The 20,341-nt window shown below is 42.8% G+C and overlaps 1 protein-coding gene across 1 annotated transcript in view; it reads right to left on the bottom strand.

Annotated features, from left to right (window-relative positions):
* Nucleotides 1-20,341, bottom strand: part of LOC141148367 (uncharacterized) — a 636,575-nt gene that overhangs the window by 414,027 nt on the left and 202,207 nt on the right. The window contains exon 4 of the mRNA XM_073635776.1: nucleotides 3,857-4,138. Within this exon, the coding sequence (XP_073491877.1) occupies nucleotides 3,857-4,138 (282 nt within the window). The remainder of the gene's footprint in view (nucleotides 1-3,856; nucleotides 4,139-20,341) is intronic.

The following is a 20,341-nucleotide window of genomic DNA, read 5'->3' as shown; positions in this document are numbered from 1 at the left end:
AAGATGTAATCAATCCTTGAAAATGACCCATAGACTGGGGAGTAGAAAGTATAGTCTCTATTTCCTGGGTGCCTAACCCTCCATGTATCTACGAGCTGATGTGGTAGTTTATGGCCTTCTGTCTTTTAGCTGTAAAGCGTGAGGGGCCCCCTGTTGTATCTATCTGCAGGTCTATGCTCAAATTTAAATCCCCCACCATATTGAGTTCACCGTCCTTAAATACTTCGAGGTTTTTTTTAAACTTTCTTTAGAAACAAGTCTGGTTCCCTATTTGGTGAGTATATATTTGCCAGTGTACATTCCATATTAAACAGAGTCCCTTTTACAAAGAGAAATCTCCCCTCAGGGTCTGCCAGTTGCTCTCTTACTGTAAAAACCATAGTCTTATCAAAACCTGTCCACACCTCTCGAGTGGCTGGATGTTGAGTCGTCATAAAACCACATAGGGAACGAATGTGTAGCTAGTCTACGCCCCAAAGGGTGAACAATATGCGTTTCTTGGAGACAGACCACATTCGCCCCCCAAAAAAGGAGCTCTTCGTTTACTTTATACCTTTTGCTTGGGGTATTCATCAACCTCACATTAAAAGTAATTACATTTATTGTGGCAATGGTTCATCATAGAGAGCACCTGGCAGACTGCAACATATCCAGAGAGGAGGAGGAGAAAGAAGGAGAAAAAAAAAACAAAAACAAAAAAACAAAGGAACCCCCTCCTCCCACACCCCCCATCCTCCCTCCCTCCCTTCTCCAAAATCCTCCCCTTCCCAGGAGGATGGACTAACTCCATGTTGTTCCATGTGCGGGTCCGACGGCATCTATCTAGATGTTGTTCGGTCCTGTATCTTCTTGGGAGAGGGTGCTCCTACATCACCAACCCCTCTACTACGGTCCCTCAGGGCCCCTCCACCACACTCACCCACTCTACCACCTTTTCCTTTTAACTCAGAATTATGCCCTCATTTCTTACTCACAAGCTTCTCTGGGAGTACCTATCTTATTACGCATAGCGTACTCTGCCCCTACCTCCCGCTCCACCCCCCCCCCGGCTACGAGTCCAGTGCATGCTGATCAGAGCTGCTGTCCTGCCCGGTAAAGAAGGGGGCGAGAGGTCCAATTTGCTACAAAAATCCCGTAGGTTTTCAGGCATTCATGCACTGCGTACATCTTTTTTCCCTTTCAGGCATGCTGGGAATCCCCACTGATATGTCACATTCAGTGCCTGCATATGAGATTCCTGCTGATGTCCCTATGCCTACCATTTTAGACTTTTGTTCGGCATAGTAGAACCTGGCTATGACGTCTCTTGTAATCCTGTGTATCCTGTCCAATTTCAGTGTTTCTGCTACTTCCCTCCCCAACATAGGGTTAAACAGTTCTTGCATCACTTTTGTTAATTCCTCATTTTTATACTTCTCTGCTATCCCTCTTATCCACAGATTTTTTCGTCGGCTTCGATTTTCTTGGTCCTTCATTTTATAGAATAACAATCTATTTGTTTTCTGCAGAGATTTCATCTGTTTGGTCATTTCCTCCAGCCCTTGATATATCTGTTTTCAATGATACTTCCATTTTCGCCAGCATCTCAGTCAGCATCTCTTTAATTTGGGGTAGGCTTGCTTGGACTCCCTCTGGCCTTAAATTCTCCTCGGTTTCTACTTCCGCACCTCCTTTCTTCTTCTGCTCTCCATTTTTTGCCTTAGAGGTTGCTTGGGAATTACTCCCTACATTCTTTGACCGCGTTACCGGTGTACCCGTACTCGTACGTGCTACGGCTACCTGCCAAGAGCTGCCATGCCCATTCTCTGTCATACTTGTTTCAGCTGACATATAACGCTGAATACCCCCTGGGCTCACCACCGGTGGTGCCCCTTTCCCCATTTAGGCTGGCTTCCCTTTCATATTGGCTTAAAGACTGTGTTCCTTTAAATATTCCCAGGGGGAGAAATAAAAAAGAAAAAGAAAAAAATTTGGCCTCTAATAGCCCACGGCTATCAATAAAGTCAACAGATAGGAGTAACAACAGTCCTTACTGAAAGGTAGTGACCTTCAATCAGCGGTTTATCAGTAGATTACAATATTTCTCAGCAAGCAGTGGCAGTTACCAGGAGGTAGTAAAAGTTAACGAGCAAATTGTCCAGATGTTAAGACAGTTTATCAGAAGTTGTTATCAAATAGTTGGCGAAAATTGCCTAGTAACAGCGGCAATTTATCAGTCAATGGCGGTAGTTATCAGCAAATTGCAGGGAGTAACAGCAATCATCAAGGAACAGGGGCAGTTCTTATAGAATAGCAACAATCATCTGCAAATGATGGCCCCTATTGGCAGATATATGCAGTTATCAGCTTTAGCTTAAATCAGCAATTGTCAGGGTACAGCGCCAGTTATCCACAGGCGGGGGAATCACCTACAGGCATCAACTGTTTATGAGCAGATAGCAGTGAATATTAAGAGGAGGCATTAATTGTCTACAGCAGTCATCAACAGACAGTAGCGTTGTCAAGAGGTAGCGATAGTTATCTGCAGCGATTATCGATAAACAGCCTCAATTATCTGATAGCAGCAGTAGTTATCAGCATATGGTGGCCGTTATCGGTAAGTTAAGGTTGTCGGCAGCAATTATCAGCAGAAGTGGTGGTCATCAAGGGACAGCAACAGTGATCAGCAAGTGATAGGTGATTTTCAAAAAAACAAAAAAATAAATAAATAAAAAAAAGTTGAATAATCATATATATCCCCGTGCTGTGGGGAAGCAACAGAGCAAAGCAGAAAGAACCCTTCCCAGCCTTCCATAGTCCTCGAAGATTGGCATCAGTTATCAACATTTTGGCAGCCATTTTTAAGAGCTATCAAATAAGGGGAGACTTTCCGCTGCTTTGCATGCTTTTCTCATGCCGCAAACAGTTCCGTTAGCAACAGGTAATGGCGGTTTTGAGCAATCCTTGTCCTTATTTCTCTGCATTTAGCAACAATTATCATGACCACTTTTTTTGAGAACTTTCAAAAAAAAGAGAGAGGATTTTAACTGCTCTCAACACTTTTAGGTATGCAGTAAAGAAGTTTTCCACTGCTTTACATATTTCTCTCATTCAGCAAACAGTTCCGTTTATACAGTTACATAAGACATGTAGGTTATTTATTTATTTATACTTTACTTAACTGGTGTAGTCCAACCACTTCCCCGTGCATCTCTCACTCCATACAGCGGCATTCCGCAGTAGTCACATGTCCTTCCTGTCCCCAGCCGTCTCGGAACCTCCAGATCCCTCCTCAAGAGCTCAGCAAGGAAGCGGAGGAAAGCCTGACTCCCACAGTAGCCAACCTTTTCGTCCCCAGATGCAGGGCATTTCCAGACAGCTATGCAGCGTATCACGCCAGGCAAAGTCAGACTGCCAGACTGAGCCAGAGGAAGGTAAGGGGGAGGGAGAGAGAGAGGCAGCAGGCAGCCGCGCTAGTACTAGCCTTTAGATATAGGTGTCCAGGTGTCGGAGGGTCTGTGTGGGAGCGGCAGTTGCCGTGAATGTCCCAGACGGTCCCATTCTCAGTTGCACAACTCGCATCTCCGGCCGTTGCCTCCCCTCACAGCTCGCTCTCCCTCTCCTCTGGTGGTGGGAATTTCGGATGGGTGGGTGGAGACGAGGCTTTGGCATCCAGACGCGGGCTACTACATGTCAGAGCTCCTCCCCTAATGTAATAAGCTGTGCACACCTATGATATATAGATATATATATATCTATATATATATATACACACACATTTTCTGTAATACTTATTGAAAGAATGTGCACATTTTAGGCCGATAAAGCTATGTCAGTCAAATAGCGGACAGTTTGCTAAAATAAGAACTCAACTCACTTGCTGGTGATGGTTGTTTATCTTGATGATTCAGGTATTTGACGGTCAGCTCATTATATTTCATTAGTAATTCATAAAGAATGACCTTCTTATGATCACTCCAAGATCTGACATATTTGTAGAAATCTCTCATCTTCTTCTGAGAGGTGGGATGGCTACGAATCTCATCATATTGCTCTTGTGTCAGTAAATTCTGTTGTAGAAGATCATCTAACATGGGATCCACCATGGTCACCTCTCTTATAAGATCCATAGAATGTTGATTTATAAAGTGCACCATGCCTGTAAGATAATAGAAAAGCATAATTATAAATCTTAATCTTATTAATAGATAGGACAGAGTAGTAATAGTAGTTAATGCATACCTCCCAACATTTTGAGATGGGAATGAGGGACACCTACTAGCAAACGTATGCAGGCATAGGACACGCCCCCTGCCACACACCCTTAAAAGGAGAATTAACCAAAAAAAAGGTTAATTAAATCCACAAGGGCTTTACTTTTACCATGACTATTCCTTTATATTGGCTTTTAAAATTTACAAAGGCAGCAATTTGGAAGTTGAATGAAGGTTTAGAACTGGGAAACACTTTTTAAAAGATAAAAAGTGCATTTTATATACAACTATATAGATCAGACCAAAATGAGGGACAAATGAGGAGGAATGAGGGACAGAGGGACATTGCTCCAAATCAGGGACAGTCCCCGGAAATCAAGGGCAGTTGGGAGCTGTGGTTAACGCAACAAATCCATTCAACTCAACTTGTTTTGTAGCCTCTCTGGCGGTATGATGTATGATTGCTAATAGGATTATTCATGGGATTGCTAAGGTTTTTGATGTTGTCATTTTTTCCCACAATTCTTTGCAAAATTAAGATTTTTTTCTTTCCCCCCACAAAATTGTCATTGTAATAGGTTATTTCTCTCACATGGCATGTATATACCACAAATGACACCCCAAAATACATTCTGCTACTCCTCCTGAGTATTACGATACGTGGGACTTTTTCACAGCCTGGCCACATACAGAGGCCCAACATGCAGGTAGCGCTATCACGTGTTCTAGGAACATAAATTACACATCTAACTTATTGACTACCTATTACTTTTTGAAGGCCCTGGAGCACCAGGACAATGACACGTGACACTGACGTGGCACCGATGACAGATGGCACTGATACGTGGCACTGATGTGGCACTGATACGTGGCACTGATGACAGATGGCACTGATGTGGCACTGACACTGATGTGGCACTGATGACAGATGGCACTAATACGTGGCACTGATGACAGATTTCACTAATACGTGGCACTGATGACAGATGGCACTAATACATGGCACTGATGACACTGATGACAGATGGCACTGATGACAGATGGCACTAAAACGTGGCACTGATGACAGATGGCACTGATACATGGCACTGATGACAGATGGCATGTGACACTGACAGGTGGCACTGATGACAGATGGCACTATGTGGCACTGATGACAGATGGCACTATGTGGCACTGATGACAGATGGCACTATGTGGCACTGATGGCAGATGGCAGTGGGGGCAGATGGCACTGGGGACAGATGGCATGGACATGACAGTGGGGACAGATGGCACTGGGGATAGATGGCAGGGACATGACAGTGGGGACAGATGGCAGGGACAGATGGCAGTGGGGACACTTTTTTGTTTTTTTTTTAGTTACTGCCGCAGCGGTTCGCTCTCCCTCCTCACACGCTGTCTCTGTGTGAGGAGGCAGAGCCACAGAACACCAGCGATGAGAGATGAGATCGTCTCTCATTGGCACCGCCGATCGCCCTGAAAACGGCCGCTATGATTGGCCGTTTTCAGCGATCTGTGACTGGCTGTGTCTGAGGGACACGGCCAGCACAGAACTTCCCTGATGCGTGCCCGCGGAAGCGCGCATCACAGAAGTAAACAGGACATCCAGGGACGGCCACCCGGCAGATAGCGTCTGCGCTGCAGCCGTCTTTCGGCTATAGCGCGGGCGCAAAGTGGTTAATAACACACTTAAATCTGTCCAAACAAGAGTCTAGTAGATATCCCGGGTATGATGAAGTTTGAAACACAAAATCATAAATTATAATATAATAAATAAATATAAATAATTATAAAAAATAATAATATAATAATAATAAAATTTATTTCCTCACAATTCACTATCGCTCAATTCTGCAAGTGTTCTAATTTACTATCGTTGTTTTCTAGCTGGTCTAAAGCCACTTTTGACGTAAAGGGACACTTTTTGGTTGCTATGGACAATCTCCAGTTTCCAGGCAGAAAGAACAGTATATATAATATAAAACTGCATGCAGGGCATTGGACAAACCACTAGGGACAAAAGGGATGTGAAATGATTTCATACAGTATTGTAATCTGTAACATTACAGTGTACTGTATGTATAATGATTTTTCACTTTTTTGAATTTGCCGCCGGGCTCCGCCCCATGCGTTGTGACGCTCGCAGGGAATGGAGCCCGGCACACAGAGGTATCGGGCGGAGAACAGAGCCCACGGACACAGTGGGGGGACATTGCAGGATCCTGGGGACAAGGTGAGTATACTGTAGCAGGATCCTGCAATGCAATCCCGGGTGTGGCTCGGGGTTACCGCTAATGGTACTGAAATTTAACCCTGAGCCACACTCGGGAAAACCGCCAGGGGGGTTAATAGTGAAGACACTTTAATAGTTATCCAATTTGTTTATTTCTAATGAGGAACATACCCAGCAATCACCATGGAATGTGTCAAGGTAGATATTGACCATGATGGAAAGTCTATGAAACCACCTGTTGTATTTACTTATTGCATTTGTACAGGGTGGTTTCACAAACTTTTATGTACAATGCATCTGGAAAGTATTCACAGCACTTCACTTTTTCCACATTTTATGTTACAGCCTTATTCCAAAATGGATTAAAATTCATTATTTTCTTAAATTCTACAAACAATACCCCATAGTGACAACATGCAAGAAATTTTGTTTGAAATATTTGCATTTATTAAAAATAAAAACCAAAATAAATCCCATATAAATACTGTAAGTATTTACGGCCTTTGCTTAATACTTTGTGGAAGCACCTTTGGCACCAATTACAGCCTCAAGTCTTTTTGAGTATGATGCTATAAGCTTGGCACACCAATTTTTGTGCAGTTTCTCTCATTCTACTTTGCAGAACCTCTCAAGCTCAATCAGGTAGCAGTGTTAATTTTGTCAATGAACGTTTTCGTCAACGATTTTGTCAGCGGCATTTTTACAGTGATGAAAACGAAATGAAAAGTACAGCACATTTTCATCCACCGACGAAAACTATGATGAAAATTGGATCCGTTTTCGTTATCGGACGACAACGAGACGAAAATGGCAAGGAGGGACATTTACCAACTTCAATTTTTTTTTTACGGAGCTCCGCCTACTTCCACAATCCACGCCCAGCAATCACCGTGCCAGTGCCACCGTGACGACTCCCGAGAGCGCCAGATAGTGTGAGGGAGGCGAGGCGATAAGGATACTGTGTGCATTACAGGCCTGAGCCTCCCTTCCCGAGTCCCAAGTCTGACTCCTCCTGACGCCACGCCAGGTGGGGCGCCCGCCACCCAGAGGCGTTGTAGACTGAGCAGACTAGTGCAGTACTTTGCACTGCAGTACAATAGTTGTGGTACGTACAACAGGCCTGAGGCCTCCCCCCTCCCCTCAGACGACCACCGTCTGTCCAGAGCACACTGTGCAGCTGTGCAGGTCTCCTCTGACAGGCAGTGGCACTGGCATCCAGGGTCAGGCCTCTTTGCAAATGCACTGTCGATTATTTATAGGCCCCTCAGACCTCCATCCAGGTTCCAGCAGGACCTTTTGTACGCACTGCATGCCATTTATTTCCTAATTTCACAGGCCTACTCTACTCATGTGGAGCGACACTCGCTGGTAAAAATGCAACAAACTTGAAGCGTCATTTGCGGAAAACTCATCCTGAAATTCATAAAAAGGTAAGCACAGCAACACGTGACAATGTAAAAAAATAAATAAATAAATAAAATGAATAAGAAAAAACTTATTTTTAAAGCGCCCCCATCCCCGCGAGCTCGCGCAGCAAAGAAAACGCACACATAAGTCGCGCCTGCATATGTAAATGGTGTTCAAATCACACACGTGAGGTATCACCACAATCATCAGAGCTCCTCTTTAACCTTAACCTGGTAACTAACTGTTATTTTTTTTTAAACCGCCGCCTATGGAGATTTTTAGGTACCGTACCGTAGTTTGTCGCCATTTCACGAGTGTGTGCAATTTCAAAGCATGACATGTTGGGTATCTTTTTACTTGACGTAACATCATCTTTCACATTATACAAAAAATTGGACTAAGTTTACTGTTTAGTTTTTTTTTAATTCATGAAAGTATCTTTTTCCTAAAAAAATTAGTTTGAAAGACCGCTGCGCAAATACAGTGTGACATAAAATATTGCAACGACTGCCATGTTATTCTCCAGATTCTCTGCTAAAAATATGTTTGGGGGTTCTAAGTAATTTTATAGCAAAAAATACAGATTTTAACTTGAAAGCAACAAATGTCAGAAATAGGCTTAGTCATGAAAGGGTTATTCTGAAGTAAAAGCTGTTTGTTTGTCTGTCTATGTTGTGTACTTTATTCACTGATTTTTAATGGGAGCGAGTGATTTGATTTCTCTTTGAATAATTTTATTTTTGTTTATAAATTACAATAAATTACCATAAGTCAGTATTGTAAGAACAAATTTCACAATATACAGTAAAGTCAAAACATACAATAAAGCTTTTTGTGTAAATAAAGGCTAGTAAAATAGAGATAAATGATATTATACAATGATAGTTTGTATAACAAATGATGTTTTGTGTTAAAATATTCATATTAAAAATAAAATAAAATATACAGAATAAAAATTAAGTTACAAATATAAGATCAATAGTCAGGTGTAATTAAAAATGCTAAAAGGGGGAAAGATAAAGTAATAATTTTAAGATATTATGAAATAGTAGGGGATAACAAACTACAATCAGGGCCAAGGTCCGGCTTTATGGCTTGGCATTTCCTGAGAAAGCAATTGAACATATTCTCTACCCCTATTTGTGAAGAAAAAACCTTCCAGAGAGTAACATCATGTGGTATAGTAGAAAACATGGATCAAAAGGATTGGAGTATTTATCATATTTCTTTGTGTCTATATTAATAATCTATTTAAACCTGGTGGAAGATAATGATCTATCCATGGTTTCCATACAGATTCAAATTTGGGGACTTTATCTAGATAAATTGCTTCAGTCTTTGCATGTACCATGGCTTGTGTCACTCTTTGTTTAACAGTTTGTATACAAAGGGAGTTAGTTTTCCATGCTTTCGCTATGGATTGTTTAGCCGCTGTTGTTACAAATAGTAATAGTCTAAATTGGCGAAAGGGTCAAGATTTGGGGTTTATAGTTTAATAGTGCTACAGTTGGATCAGGGATTAAGGTAATTTTAATATATTTTGAATACTTTCTTCCAGAATGAGTTGGCTATGGGACATTCCCACCAAATGTGTGTGTGTTCCCAGTGTTGTACAACCTCTGAAGCAGTTGGCAGGGTATTGATGGTTAAATTTAGCTAATCATGCTGGAACTTAATACCATCTAGTGAGGACTTTGTAATTGGTCTCAAGGGCTACAATATTAGGAGTAGCTGATTTGGTCACTTGCCAAATTTGAGCCCAATCTTAATCATCTAAATGGAGGTGGAGATCATTCTCCCATTTTCCTGTTTATGAGGTGTACTGGCTATTGGTGTGTATGGGATCAGAATTTTTTTTATTTGAAGGTATCTGAAGGTTTCGGTTTGTGGTAGATTATGTTGCTCACATAAGATTGGGAAAGGTATTATATTTGAAGATTGAAAGAATTGGTGGATTCATGGAAGACCTGCATTAGTCCATGGTGAAAATGATTTTGGGGTAGACAAGGCCGGATAGAAGGAAGGGTTATGAAGAAAAGAAAGAAGAGGGTTTTGTCTAGATTGGAAACCGAAAAGAGTTTTTAACCTGTCTATGGAGAGGCCATATTTAATGTAGAGATTAGTGATAGATTTCCGTTGAGCGTGGGGAAGCCAGAGGAGATTTGCAATGGAAAGGGGATCACAGTCCACTGATTCTAATGCTACCCATAGAGGTATTTCTTTATTAGGATGGTATTTCGTCAAATAAGATAATTGTGCCGCATAATAATATTTCGTAAAATCAGGTACCCCAAGGCCTCCTTTTACTTTGGGAGTATATAGAGTTTGTTTAGGTATACAAGGAGTATGCGTAAGAAATGTGAGGGAACTGTTATAGGAAGTACTCTAAAGAGGTAAAGAATCTTTGGGAAAATGGACATTTTGATAACAGTTATCCGACCCATCCATGCTAGAAGCATGGTTGACCATGTGGAAAGTAACTTGGATAGTTGTGTTAACATCGGGGGGGATAGTTAGACATATAAATGGGAGAGAGCTGTGTAGTTGTGATTGAAGTTCAAGTGATAATGATATATTAAGTGCTTTGAAATTTTTGTGCGTTAACTATGAGGCCAGATAGATGTCCAAATTCGGCGAGGATTTTAAGAAGAATCAGTGCTGATAATAGGGGATTAGTAAGGAAAATAAGGACATTGTCTGCAAATAGACATATTTTATGATGATGGCTTCCGAATTCCAATCCTCTGATATCGGTGTTAGATCGGATAAGTTAGGCTAGGGGTTCTATTGCTAGAGCGAAAAAGAGTGGGGATAGGGGACATCCCGGACGTGTTCCTCTTTCAATGGTAAAAGATTCTGAGTGGAATCCAGAATAGGATATAAAAGCCTTTGGACCGGGGCGTGGCCTAACTCTGCATGGCGTAGGATGAATCTTCCCGAGCTCCGGTGAGAAATCCTGAATCCACTTTAATCCTGCGGCTCTAAGGCAAGATCTTACCCCCTGCTAGGTGCGGAAAGGTACCCTTACCTCCTGCCGGCATGTCACCTTCAAAATCCCAAAAACTGGCGGCCGCCAAACTTGCACAATACTGCCAACAGGACGGAGAGGAAGGGGAGGAAGATGGCGGCACCGGGAAAGAGGCAGGAGGGCGCGGAACAGGAGACACAGACAGGCTGCTGGAGGCTATCACGCTGTGCTGTACCTCTCTCACCGCCAAGATAGAGGAAGTTGAAATGGACATATCTTTAATCAGGCAGGACTTTTCAAAACTCTGTGACCGTGTCAGAGAGACGAAGACCCGAATCAGTGCAGTTGAGGATGCCCTCCCGCCATTACAAGCTGGATCAGACCACACACAACGACAAATCGCCCGGCTTATTGCTAAGCAAGACGATATGGAGAACCGGCTGAAGAGGTGCAATATTCGCCTCATCGGTCTCCCGGAGGGGGTGAAAGGTAAGGACCCAGCAACCTTCCTCGAGCAAAGAATTTCCAAGCTCAACTTACCAACCAGCCTGCGACCAACCAAAGCCTGCGCCTTTAAGGAGGGTTGGGCTCCCTCCAGTCATCTGCCCTTCATCTACGGTTGGTCGCAGGCTGGTTGGTAAGTTGAGCTTGGAAATTCTTTGGTTTTATTTCACATGCGTTTGCCCTTCCAGTGCTCCTTGCTGCGAAGACCAGTTATAGGTGGGGGCAGTGACTTTTTTTTGTATTGTTGACATATTGGTCAAGCAACGCACTGACACCTTTACTGCCATTGTGCAATGTGCTGGGTGTTCAGTGTGCTCCTGCGCCTTTAAGGAGGGTTGGGCTCCCTCCAGTCATCTGCCCTTAATCTATCCATTAGAATACATGTGCTCCCACTGTGGAGACTCTTCAAAGTTAGAGTTAGGGTCTGCAGGATACAGGGTGCCTTGCCGTGGCCTGCAGCTTATGCATGTATTTGCAAATATGTGCAACTAAACCCCTGTTTTTAATGCATACTGTTAGGCATGTTAATTCGGTTGGTCGCATGCTGGTTGGTAAGTTGAGCTTGGAAATTCTTTGGTTTAATTTCACATGTGTTTGCCCTTTCAGTGCTCCTTGCTGTGAAGACCAGTTATAGGTGGGGGCAGTGACCTTTTTTTTATCTTTCCATCCATCCCACCCAGTGCCTATCTATCCATCCATCCCACTCAGTGTCTATCTATCCATCCCACTCAGTGTCTATCTATCCATCTATCCCACCCAGTGTCTATCTATCCATCCATCCCACCCAGTGCTTATCTATCCACCCATCCCACTCAGTGTCTATCCATCCATCCATCCATCCCACTCAGTGTCTATCCATCCATCCCTCCCACCCAGTGTCTATCTATCCATCCATCCAACCCAGTGTCTATCTATGTGTCCATTTATTTTTCTGTCTCTCTATTTATCTAACTATCTGTAGGCCCTATTGCGGGCGAGTGACCAGCGGGGGGGGGGGATGTTCTTGGTTAGGGCTTTGTTTGCGCCCCCCCAAAAAAATTGAGCACCAGCCGCTACTAATTACCCCCTACGGGGATCTCTTTCCATACCGCTATTTTTCTTTACTAGTTTACTGGGGGGTTGGGAACATGTTTGTCCTGCAAACGCATGCGCAGTGTAGTGAGTTTTAGCTCCGTTAACCTCTGGGACCCACCATGACGCAGATGGCAGAAGACATTGGGAGTTGGTATCTGCGCTTAATAACTTCTTTCAGAGACATATAATTCAACCCCACCTAATACAAAAATGCATGATCAGATGCTTAAGCCGAACCCAGTGGCTGAGACTGTCCTGCCCCTTTCTTTTCTTTTTCTCCTTTATTATATGTTCAAAAGTGAGGATGTTCCCAGTTGGTGGTTTGAGGTTGTTGAGGGATAATGCCGCACATGTTGGGGTGGGCGCAGGGCGGGGAGGGGGGAGGGAAATGTTACACAGTTAATTTCACAAGACCTAAGTGCACTAATAATATTACAGGAGGAGAAGATGCGAATATGTTTAAGTATTGAATGGTTGTCGCATACATTGTGTGATTAATTGATGTTCCTATTGATATTCATGTCCTGGGTTCTCCATGATTCCACGATGGGTCATGCTGTATGGGAAGTAATTGTGAGGTGTTATATTCCACAGGTTTAACTATGGCATCTATAAAATTCCTTGTAAGGAGCTTGTGGGTAAAAATGAAACGCTCGGCAGCCCTTTCATTCCTGAAAAAGCAGAGGGCAGATGTAGTGGCATTGGTAGAGACACACGTAGAAGGGAGGCTCCAGATAGCCCTCCGCCGCCCATGGGTGGGGTGGGTGTACCACTCCACCCATACAACTCATGCCAAAGGGGTCTCAATACTAATAGCCAAATAGGTGCATTTTGAGCTGTGCGAGATAATTACAGACCCACAGGGCAGGTATGTGTTTGTCCATGCCAAGCTATAAGGCGAACAGTTTCACCTTATGGCTTTCTACATACACCCTCCATTCAGTATAACCGTAATCAAGGGACTTACCTTCATGACCCACTAACCCACAACACCAGCGGTATGGATGGGGGACTTCAACACCACCTTACGGCCTGCTCTAGACAAACTTCAAACCACACAAATGACAGGGGTAGGCGCTGAGGAGACAAAATTCTCAAAATGGATTTCCACCTTCCACTTGTTAGATACACGGCGTCAAAAATTCCAACACACAAGAGCCTACTCATGCTTTTCCTCCTCCCACAGCTCCATGTCCCGCATCGATTTTATTCTTGTGTCAAGAACCCTAGCGCCACGGATATTGAATACAGCCTTTTGGCCAAGACTATTATCTGATCACAGCCCATAATGGGCCTCACTGAGTATCCCTATAGACAAACCATTGAGGCACTGGCACCTAAATCCGTTCTGGCTGTCACTACTGCCGGAAGACGATGAGCTCCCAAATCTATGGAAACAATACTTTCTAGAAAATGACCAAAAAGCGTCTATTTCAACAATTTGGGGCTCATTTAAAATATATGCTTGCACGACCCTCACTTCACTTATAAATAGAATCAAGACAGAATCCGCTGAAGCCTTTGATAAGGCGGTAGCGGAGTTGACTTCCACAGAACAGGAATATGCCACCAATCCCACTCCAGAAATAGCAGCCCGACTTAAAATGCAATCCAGAGTAGTAACTCAACTCCAATTCACAAAGGCCAGACAAAACCTTTTTTTCACCAAACAAAAATTATTTAAACACAGGGAAAAGGCAGGTAAGCCCCTAGCCTATCTACTACATAGTGAGGATAGACCCCCAGTGGTCATCACCCTACATGGGCCTGGGGGCCAACAGATCACAGATCCACATAGCGTAACAACTAGATTTAGAGAATTCTTTGCAGACCTACACAAGACGATGGTAACAGGCTCAACCGAACTGAGAACGACGTTCTTCCATAGTATCACTCTCCCCCAATTGATGAACGACCAAACTGACCTCCTTGAGGCACCCCTTACCACAGATGAAATAGCTACTGCTATGGCTAGCTTCGCTAGATACAAATCCCCGGGCTCAGATGGTCTCCCGATTGAGTTTTACTCCCAGTTCAGCAAACGAATTACTCCAAAACCACTCATGCTATACAATCACTTGTGTGAGACTTTTTCTTTGCCACCTTCAATGAGAGAGGCCATGATAGTCCTTATCCCTAAACAGGGGAAGGATCTGGGTTACCCTGAATCTTATCGCCCTATCTCCTTACTTCAAGTAGATATAAAAATCTTAGCTAAGGTACTATCTCAGAGATTAAACCAAGTCATTCTCTCTCTGATACATGCAGACCAGGCAGGATTCATGCCAGGCCGCAACACCTCCTTTAACCTACGTAAACTATTTATTAACCTACAAGCCATACATGTAGAAGTTGGATCCCGGGTGGTAGTAACTTTAGACACGGTAAAAGCCTTTGACTCTGTGGAGTGGGAGTACTTATGGAAATGCCAGGAGGGATATGGCTTTGGCCCTAAATTCATCAAATGGGTTCAGCTGTGGTATCAGTCACCCACGGCCAAGGTGGTAGCGAACGGATGGCCCTCCAAGCAGTTTGACCTCAGTAGAGGCACAAGGCAGGGCTGCCCCTATCACCACTTTTATACGCTTTGGCAGCAGAGCCGTTAGCCATCTCCATCCGGGATAAGCCAGAAATCAAGGGATTGTGCTCCGGCACTCTGACCGAAAAAATCAGTATGTATGCGGATGATACCCGGCAGACCCGAGCCCCTCTCTACGTATAGCACTGCAGACAATTGAACAATTTGGGACCTTTTCTGGTTTAAAAATCAACTGGGAGAAGTCACAAATATTGCCAATAATCAGTTTCCCACCTACGGAGTCACAGGCCAATTTACCACTCCAGCGAGTCAGTACCATCAAATACCTCGGGATACAAGTATCCAGAACATCAGCAGACTATGTCCATTTAAATATAGAACCTCTAATATCCCATGTGAAAGTCAAACTCAGGACTTGGGCCCGTTTGCCACTAGGGGTATGGGGTCGAATAAATCTAATCAAAATGATTCTCCTACCCAAAATATTATATGTAATATGGCATACCCCAATATACTTACCTCTGAAGTATTTCAAATCCTTAGAGTCTCTTCTTAAACCCTTTGTATGGTGCTCCAATAGACATAAATTGGCATGGCAGGCGCTCAAAAATCCAAACGATCTTGGAGGTACGGCACTGCCAGATTTTAACCTTTACTACATAGCGTCCCAACTTTACCACATTGACAAGACAGACAGAGAGAGGTTCCTTCAATTAATATGTCCCAAGTGGGCCAGACATACCAAAGACTCAATTTACGCGATAACTATAGGCTCCAGCAACACAGGTCCACGGAGCAATGAGAAAACCCTGCTGCATCTTTACAGACGGATATGGGATATTGCTTCATTTAAATTGGGGATTCCTCAATACAATGACTTCACCCCACTGTGGCATAATAAAAATCTACCCGAATTTATGCAAATGCCTGATGCGGACCTCTGGTCTACTCATGGAGTCCTCTACCTACATCAACTAACCACAAATGGAACCTCAAAACCTTTACCACACTCAAAGAAGAATTCACACTCCCCAATCACATGCTCTTTAGATTTTTGCAAGTCAAACACGTGGCCCAAATTCAATTCCCAACGTCTCCTGCCCAACCTACTCCAAATGTCATCATGGCAATAGTTAAAAACACAGATCCCAATAACTAACATTGGCGTTTTACAGTATACTCACCACCCCAGTGGCCACTAAATTAGCATACGGCCTCAAGCCCCACTGGGTGAGGGCGACGGGACCTGTAGAAGATGAGGAATGGGAGGAGGCCCTGGAATCCTGCAAAGTAATCTCACCGAAACTCTCTGATAGACTAACCCAAATCTACATAATCCATCAAGCATACCTCACCCCTCTTAGGGTGGCTAGATATAGGAACTCTCAATCCACCCTATGCCAAATGTGTGGGAAGGAGGTAGGCACATTTATTCACCTACTGTGGTCATGCCTCAAAATACAGGGACTTTGGACACAGGCGGTGACATTCCTTCATGATAACATGGGCTCTCCAGCAACACTAGACCCCAAAATGTGCCTCCTTGGGATACTACCCGATTCTGTTGATAAGTAGACAAAACAGGCTTGAAGTGAGAAGATCTGGATGCCGCACACCGGATGTAATCAAAAACTTCACTTTATTGAAAAGATGGGATCATCCAAATAACAAGACCATCATGCAGAAAGTACAGGTTGGCTGACGCGTTTCGCACTCGGGGCTGAGTGCTTACTCATAGCACTCAGCCCCGAGTGCGAAACGCGTCAGCAACCTGTACTTTCTGCATGATGGTCTTGTTATTTGGATGATCCCATCTTTTCAATAAAGTGAAGTTTGATTACATCCGGTGTGCGGCATCCAGATCTTCTCACTTCAAGCCTGTTCTGCCTAGCATTTAGCCAGCACCTAGAGCTCTTCTGCTCTGAAAATTCTACTTCAATCTCACACCTGGGTCAGTGTCTGCCTAAGCGGTGAAACACCCTCTTTGCTTGTCTGCATCTAAGGATAAGTAGACAAAGACGTTCCTACATGAGATGCTGTTCCTGGCACAGAAGGTAATAGCTAGGAAATGGATGAGAACCCGTCCCCCATGCATCACAGAATGGAAGGCAGAAATAAATAATACCCTCCCATGCAAAAAATGTATATATACTAACAGAGGGTGTCCTGCTAAATACTATAAAATCGGGGACAGATGGCTGCAAGAGTCCAACACCTGTTCATAGCATAACTCGTAGACCGCCCAATAGAGAGTTAGCGGGCAGTAGATCGCTAATCCCGCGGGAAATAAGAACAAAATACATGGTCATACCCTGGGGTACTTCTCTATTTCGCACATGAAGCACAATACGGTAACAAAGTTCTAGGAACAGTATGCAATTATTATTTACAATTCTCTATGATATGTACTATACCCTGCAATGTATGTCATGAGACATGTATGCACTTTGGACAAAATAAAACTTGTTGATTCAAAAGCCTTTGGATCGTGATATAGGCCAGAAATCCATCTTAGGAAGTGTGTACCGAATCCCCATTTATGGAGAATTAAATTTAAGTAGGGCCAGGACAGGGAATCTAATTCCTTTCTAATATCTAGTGAAAGGAAGCAGGTTGGGATGTTTCGGGTACGGGCTGTGTTGGCTAAGATTGCAGCTCGACGTATGTAATCTCCTACTTGTCTAGAAGGAATTAATCCAGTTTGATCTCGGTGGAATAAGGTGCCTATAATAGGATTAAGTCTGTTAGAGATGATTTTAGCTAACAATTTAATATCTATATTAAATATTGATATTGGTCTATAATTGGACCAAGAAGTATCGTCTGCATTTGGTTTTGGTATCATAGAAATTGAGGCCATGAGGGACTCTGGACAGAAGGAGTGACAACTGAGAAGGGAATTAAAGGCATCAACCATAAGCGGCGATAATAAGTTAGTAAATCTTTTATAATAGGTGGCTGAGAAACCATCAATGCCTCGGTGTTTGTGTGGTTTTAGTGATTTTATTGCGGTTTGTATTTCTGGTTCGGTGATTGGTTTGTCTAAAGTTTCATGTTGAGCATTAGAGAGTGAAGGTAAGTTAATTGAAGACAGGAGGTTATTTAGTCTAGTTTGATCAAAGTCATGGGAGTATTTATAAAGTTCAGATAATCTCTTTTGGAATTCATGCAGAATTTTAAGTGGGTTACTAGTATAGTTATCTTTGGTCAATTTTAATCTTATTGGTTTCGGGCTATAGGTTTTCTTTTGTAATGCAAGGGCTAAGAAAGTATCAGCCTTCATATAGAAAGTGTGTTTGGATTTTCGGAGAATCTTTTCCGCTAATTCTGTCAGGAGTAGATCAAGTTCCAAATGTGTTTTATCATATTGTAATTTTGTTGACGGGGATGGATCATTTTGGAATTTCTCTGAAGCGTCATAGAATGCTGTTTCTAACTGTTTGTGAAGCTGCCGCTTTTGTTTATGAAAGTGAGAAGCTTGACTTATAGACACCTCTGATACATGGTTTAGGAGCTTCCCAATAAGTTAGAGGATTAGTATCATTAGTATTATTGTTTGCAATATAACCTTTGATGGCTTTCTCAATGAATGTCAGTGTCTATATAAAGGCTGTGCCAGTAAACCATCATTTATGTATCAAGTTCTATGATTTGGTTGTGGGATTAATGAGGAAAGGGATGTCAGGACCTTATTGTGATCAGACCATGTACATGGTAAGATAGTTGAGTCTAGGATATATGTTGAAATGTTGACATTAATAAAAAGATGGTCTATGCAGGAAAATTGTTTATGGGGATGGGAATAATGGGTATATTGTCGTCTAGCCAGAGTTGGGGATTTATCTAGGAATGGATATATTACGTGGTTAGAGTCTCCACCTAGTATTATGCCGCGTACACACGGTCGGACTTTTCAGCTACAAAAGTCCGACAGCCTGTCCGACATACTTCCGGCGGACTTTCGGCAGACTTGCGGCGGACTTGTGGCAGACTTTCTAACGAACGGACTTGCCTACACACAAAAGTCCGACGGATTCGTACAGGATGACGTACACCAGACTAAAATAAGGAAGTTCACAGCCAGTAGCCAATAGCTGCCCTAGCGTGGGTTTTTGTCCGTCGGACTAGCACACAGACGAGCGGATTTCGGGGTCCGTCGTAGTTACGACGTAAAGATTTGAAGCATGTTTCAAATCTAAAGTACGTCGGATTTGAGGCTAAAAAAGTACGTTGAAAGTCCGGAGAAGCCCACACACGATCGGATTACCAGCCAGCTTTAGTCCGTCAGCGTCCGTTGGACTTTTGTAGACGAAAAGTCCGACCGTGTGTACGCGGCATAAGTGTGTCATGTTTATGATTCTCTATGACAGAAAACAAATGAGAGAGGAATGACAGTGGATTTTTATTAGGGGCATAATATGAGACTATAGTAGTTTCGGTATCTTGTAAGAGGCCAGTCAATATTATGTATCGACCTTCAGGGTCTTTAAGTTCTGTGTAAAGTGTGAATGACGTTCTATGATGGAATGCGATTTAAACACCTCTTTGTTTGGTGTCTGCTGATGAAGTATAAACTTGAGGGTATTTGCGGCTAAAGAATTTAGGACAAGAATGGGATGGAAAATGTGTCTCTTGAAGTCAGATCACATGTGCCTGCCATTTAGATCCATCTGTAGTTGCCTCTGGTGTTGACAGGCGAAAATCCAGAATTGTAGAAAGCAAGTCATCGGCAGTTTTACAGGTATAGGTAGTTCCTTTGTATGTAAAATTAATTGCAAAGGGGAAAGTCCAGCGATATGTGATATGATGATATTGAAGGACCTGTATATGAGGTTTTCATTTCTTTTCTTTTCATAAGTGTCTGTTGAGAAAGGTCTTGATAGATTTGGTATCGATGACCCTGAAATATTAAGGGGAAGGCATCTGACAAAGAATACTATCCATGGGTGTGCCAAATCCCAATGAATCATAGAAAAAGGGGGAATACCCCTAAAGTGGGACTTTAAAGGCACTACTACAATAAGAAAAAAGTATATATAAATATAGAAATTAATTTTATTACAGAGAAAATTACATATCAAAAAATAAATACATATAATACTTGTACATAATTGGCATAAATATGGATACAATTAAAAAACTGTCAATAAGAAATGGTAAGATCTCCCTGAACCGACGTGTTTCAGAAATTCTTTCCTTCATCAGGGTTCATACAGAGAAAATTACATCTGAGGAATTACAGAATGCAAAATGGTTAGTAATTAATATCACCACCACCAGATTAGACCTTCAACATTATCACAGATATAGTCCACTTACATTTAATTTATTGACACTACATGAGTATCTATATAGTTAAAAATAGGAATTGTGCAACTTCACGCCTGGTTCCCCACACACATCCACTTAAAGGTCAACTT

This window comes from Aquarana catesbeiana, linkage group LG06 (genome assembly GCF_042186555.1).
Source record: "Aquarana catesbeiana isolate 2022-GZ linkage group LG06, ASM4218655v1, whole genome shotgun sequence".
In the NCBI taxonomy this organism is placed as follows: Eukaryota; Metazoa; Chordata; class Amphibia; order Anura; family Ranidae; genus Aquarana; species Aquarana catesbeiana.
Note: the sequence above shows the minus strand (reverse complement) of the source record. Positions and strands in the feature narration are given on the sequence as shown.